At 30.9% G+C, this 3,791-nt stretch overlaps 1 protein-coding gene across 1 annotated transcript; it reads right to left on the bottom strand.

Annotated features, from left to right (window-relative positions):
• Nucleotides 1-1,077: 1,077 nt before the first annotated feature.
• LOC113371278 (cyclin-K-like) lies at nucleotides 1,078-1,971 on the bottom strand. The gene is given in 2 exon segments (XM_026611910.1): nucleotides 1,078-1,181; nucleotides 1,184-1,971. Coding segments are annotated over 2 exon segments (792 nt in total). The 5' UTR covers nucleotides 1,872-1,971.
• Between the last annotated feature and the right edge of the window lie 1,820 nt (nucleotides 1,972-3,791).

The raw sequence follows: 3,791 nt of genomic DNA, 5'->3' as shown, positions 1-3,791 counted from the left end.
GTGCCGTTCTCTTGAGATACGTATTTATTAAGTAATTGTCATAAAACTTTTAAAAATAAAAACAAATTTTATATAATTTAATTTTTATTGCTATACATATTATAAAATCCATACACAGTATTAAGCCATGTACTATAACTTTATGTACAATTCCTTCTATAAACTAGTGCATACTTAAATTAAAAAAATTTTGCTACATCATAAAATAAAAGTTGTCTTTCATAATTAAAATATTGAAGCTAACTAACTTTATATTTAATTCATAATTCTGATAAATGAAAACAAAACAAAAACATGGAAAAATTATATCACAATAAATTTAAAATCTACAAGCTACAACTTCTTGAGTCATTTTCTTACTTACAAAAGAACTATAAATAAACAAATTAGATACAAATATTAATTTCTTATTATGAACTTAAGCATTCATATATATTACAATAAATTATTCTTGCACACTATTTTAGGTCATTATTTTCTTCATGCATATATGTAACATCAAAGTCCTTTTGTGTGCATTTTGTGAAGATACTGGTTTCATGTTTTCGTTTTCTGAAATGTTTATTCAAACTACTTAATAGTTTCATTTTCTTATATTATTTATTATAAATGCAACACTCAAATTATCCTCCAGCTTTTAAACTTTGTAGTTAAGGGTTTGGAGGAGGATAATAGGGTCTTGCGGCAGGAGGGCCTGGTGGGTAATACCCCGGAGGCATACTTCCATAATGAGGCATGGGTGGTGGTGCGTAAGTTCCATAAGCTGCTGGTGGTTGATGTGGCATAGCGGGAGGTGGATGAGGTGCCGGAGGTTGGTGAGGTATTACAGGTGGCTGATGGGGATGAACAGGAGGTATTGAAGCAGGAGGTATAACTGTTGGAGGTCCTGCTATTGGCGCTGTAAATGCAGCCGGATATTGTACTCCTGTATATGGAATGTGATATGCAGGTACCTCAGGTCTAGAGACAGAACTTGCAGCTAATGATTTAATAGGTTGTGCATTCTCTATCTCACCGTTTTTAGGCAGTAACGGTGGTTGAGGTGGAGGTTGTAAAGGGGGAGGAGTTTTAGCTCTTTCAGGGGTTTTTGGGTTTAGCAGGTAATGGTGGACTATCTGGCACTGTTGTAGGATTTGGTTGTGAGTATAAATCTAGAACTTGATGGCATATGTCTTCTAATAATCTAATGTAACATCTTCTATAAACATATCCCACCAACGTGTATGTCTAGTAGTCCTACCGTTCCAGTCTGTAACTTCAAATTTACTAAGTTTACCAGCTAAGTACATCAGAGCAACTGCTATAACTTCAGGCTCCCACTGTAAACACAATGTAGTGCACAAGCTATCGTTCACAAAAGTCCAAGCCATTTGTACCATTTTTTGTAATTTATTTTTATCACCCTTGAGACACTTTGCATATCGAAGCAAGTATGCATAAGGGTGATCTACTTGCAAGTCGAACTTAATTGTCTGCAGCAATATTCGCTCTAATGTAAGAACCTCTTCTTTGGGGTCTGAACCAAATGCGGCAAACTTGTCTTCAGGCAATAAACCTTTAGCAGTTTTTATTATGTCTTTGCACTTTTTAGGCGTTTCTTCAACTTTTCCTGCTAGTAACAGGCAGCAACATGCAGTGACGTATCTTGGAAATGTTCTGAATGAATGAAACATATAAAACCTATGAAAATACACTACACCTGTCGCCATTGTATTATATCCGAGGTCCATTTTTGTTCCAGTATCTATGATAAACCTAGTTCCTTCCTTTCGGTAGCGGCTTTCAGTATCGAAATCAATTCCATCCTGACAAGAAGGACTATTGCGGATTTCCTTCTTGTCGTAATACCAGAAAGGCATACTTGAACGCATTTTGGTATTATTTATATTGTGTTCACTCTCTAATTAACATCTAATTGTATGTTAAATAATTGAACAATATTTGTGAAGTTATTAAAATACATAGTTTGAAATATACACATAACCTCAAAGCATTGCTGTCACAGCCATTGGAACAAAATGGCGAACATAAAATATGAGTGCCATATAGTGGAAAATTGTGGAACGATCGACAAATGTCAAATTTGAAAAGCAAATTTCAAATAAAAACACTGAAGATTTTTCATCATAACTTATCCTTCTATACTGTTATAATTAAAGTGCATAATATGTATTCATGTACAGTTATGAGAGTCTGCATAAAACAAGGTAATTGTTTATACTATAACATTTTAAGGTTCAAGTATCGACTGTAGGGTACTTTACTTAAATATTATATCATAAATATTTTGATATTGTTTAGGCGTTTAAGGGTAATTCGAATTGAATATTATTTATGATTGAACCATTTTGATTCCACTATTGCATTCTAATGCCGTGATTTCCAACCTGCGGGGCGCTTTTGCAAGGGGATATTTCAACTATTTCCATAATGATATATAAAAGTAAATCGAAAATGAAAAAATATAAAAAAATATTTAATGTATATTTTAACATAATATTTCATATTAATTTGTAATCTGATAATTAAATTATATCAGTTGATAGTTGCATATCTATGAAACAAAATTGCTAAAAAATATGATGATTGCAAAAATTTTTGAGAAGAGAGAGAGAGGGTATCGGAATGAAAAGGGTGGAACACTTCGACTAATTTTAAATATTTCTTGAATAACATAATATAAGTTTATACTAAATAAAGTACATTAATTTGCTAATTTTTAAGTTTTTTAAAGTGCAATTAAAAAATCTGTGCAGTTTGATTTGCTAATTATAAAACTAAATTCCTGTGCGTCATATTGGAAGCATTATGGAACGGTTCAAATTACAAAAAAATATTTACATTACATTACGTATTATCTAAAATATGAAAAAAAACAGCATAATAATTAAAATATGATATGTTTTCTGATTCAAATTAAGTGTAACATAGTTATAACTTAAATACAAAATTATCGTTTGCACATTTACACGTGAAATAAGGTTTTAAGGTATAATAATGCTTTATTATTCTAATTAAAGTTACATGTATATGAGTTTTATATTTACATTAATATTTATATATTTGCACTTTCATTTTTGATTGCTATATTGTAAACGAATTTCTAATTAAAATCATAATGCATATAATAGTAAGGCATTGTAAATTACATTTTGTTATTGTAACAATAGTTTTGCATTAACAAAAATTCACCCACATTTATTAACTTTCTGTAGGAAGTTCTAGTAATCGCAAAAAATCGAAAATGAAAATTTTTACATATCTCCGTTTCAAAGGTTTCTGAACATTTTGGCATACCTTAGAAAAAATGGATGTGTGTGTACGTATGTGTGTGTTTTGTCGACTATTTAGAGAACACGGATTAACCGATTTGAATGATTCTGTTTTTGGTAAAGGCAGTTCCAGCCGTTTCAAAGATACGGGGAAGAAAGTGCCAAATATTTATTTGAGTTTCTGAGAGAACGGATCGTCCTATTTGAATGATTCAAAAAACAATTTATTTGTATTGACGTAAGGAACAAATGAGCATTTTTTTTAATAGAGAGGCAGGTTTAGCGGTTTCCGAGATGCAATGAAAAAAGTAAAACAAGCCATTTGGCGGTCGAAAATGATCATTAGATCAAATAATTAGGTATTTTATAGATATTTAAATACAATTTTTTATTAACTTCCCGTAGGGTAAGTTATACTAATCGCAAAAAAAATCGAAAATGAAAATTTTTATATATCTTTACATTTCAGAAGTTTCTGAATATTTTGGCATACCTTAGAAAAATGGATGTATGTGTGTG

Source organism: Ctenocephalides felis, unplaced genomic scaffold (genome assembly GCF_003426905.1).
Source record: "Ctenocephalides felis isolate EL2017-DRISC unplaced genomic scaffold, ASM342690v1 CF-g0.4_SCAFFOLD_01492, whole genome shotgun sequence".
Lineage (NCBI taxonomy): Eukaryota > Metazoa > Arthropoda > Insecta > Siphonaptera > Pulicidae > Ctenocephalides > Ctenocephalides felis.
Note: the sequence above shows the minus strand (reverse complement) of the source record. Positions and strands in the feature narration are given on the sequence as shown.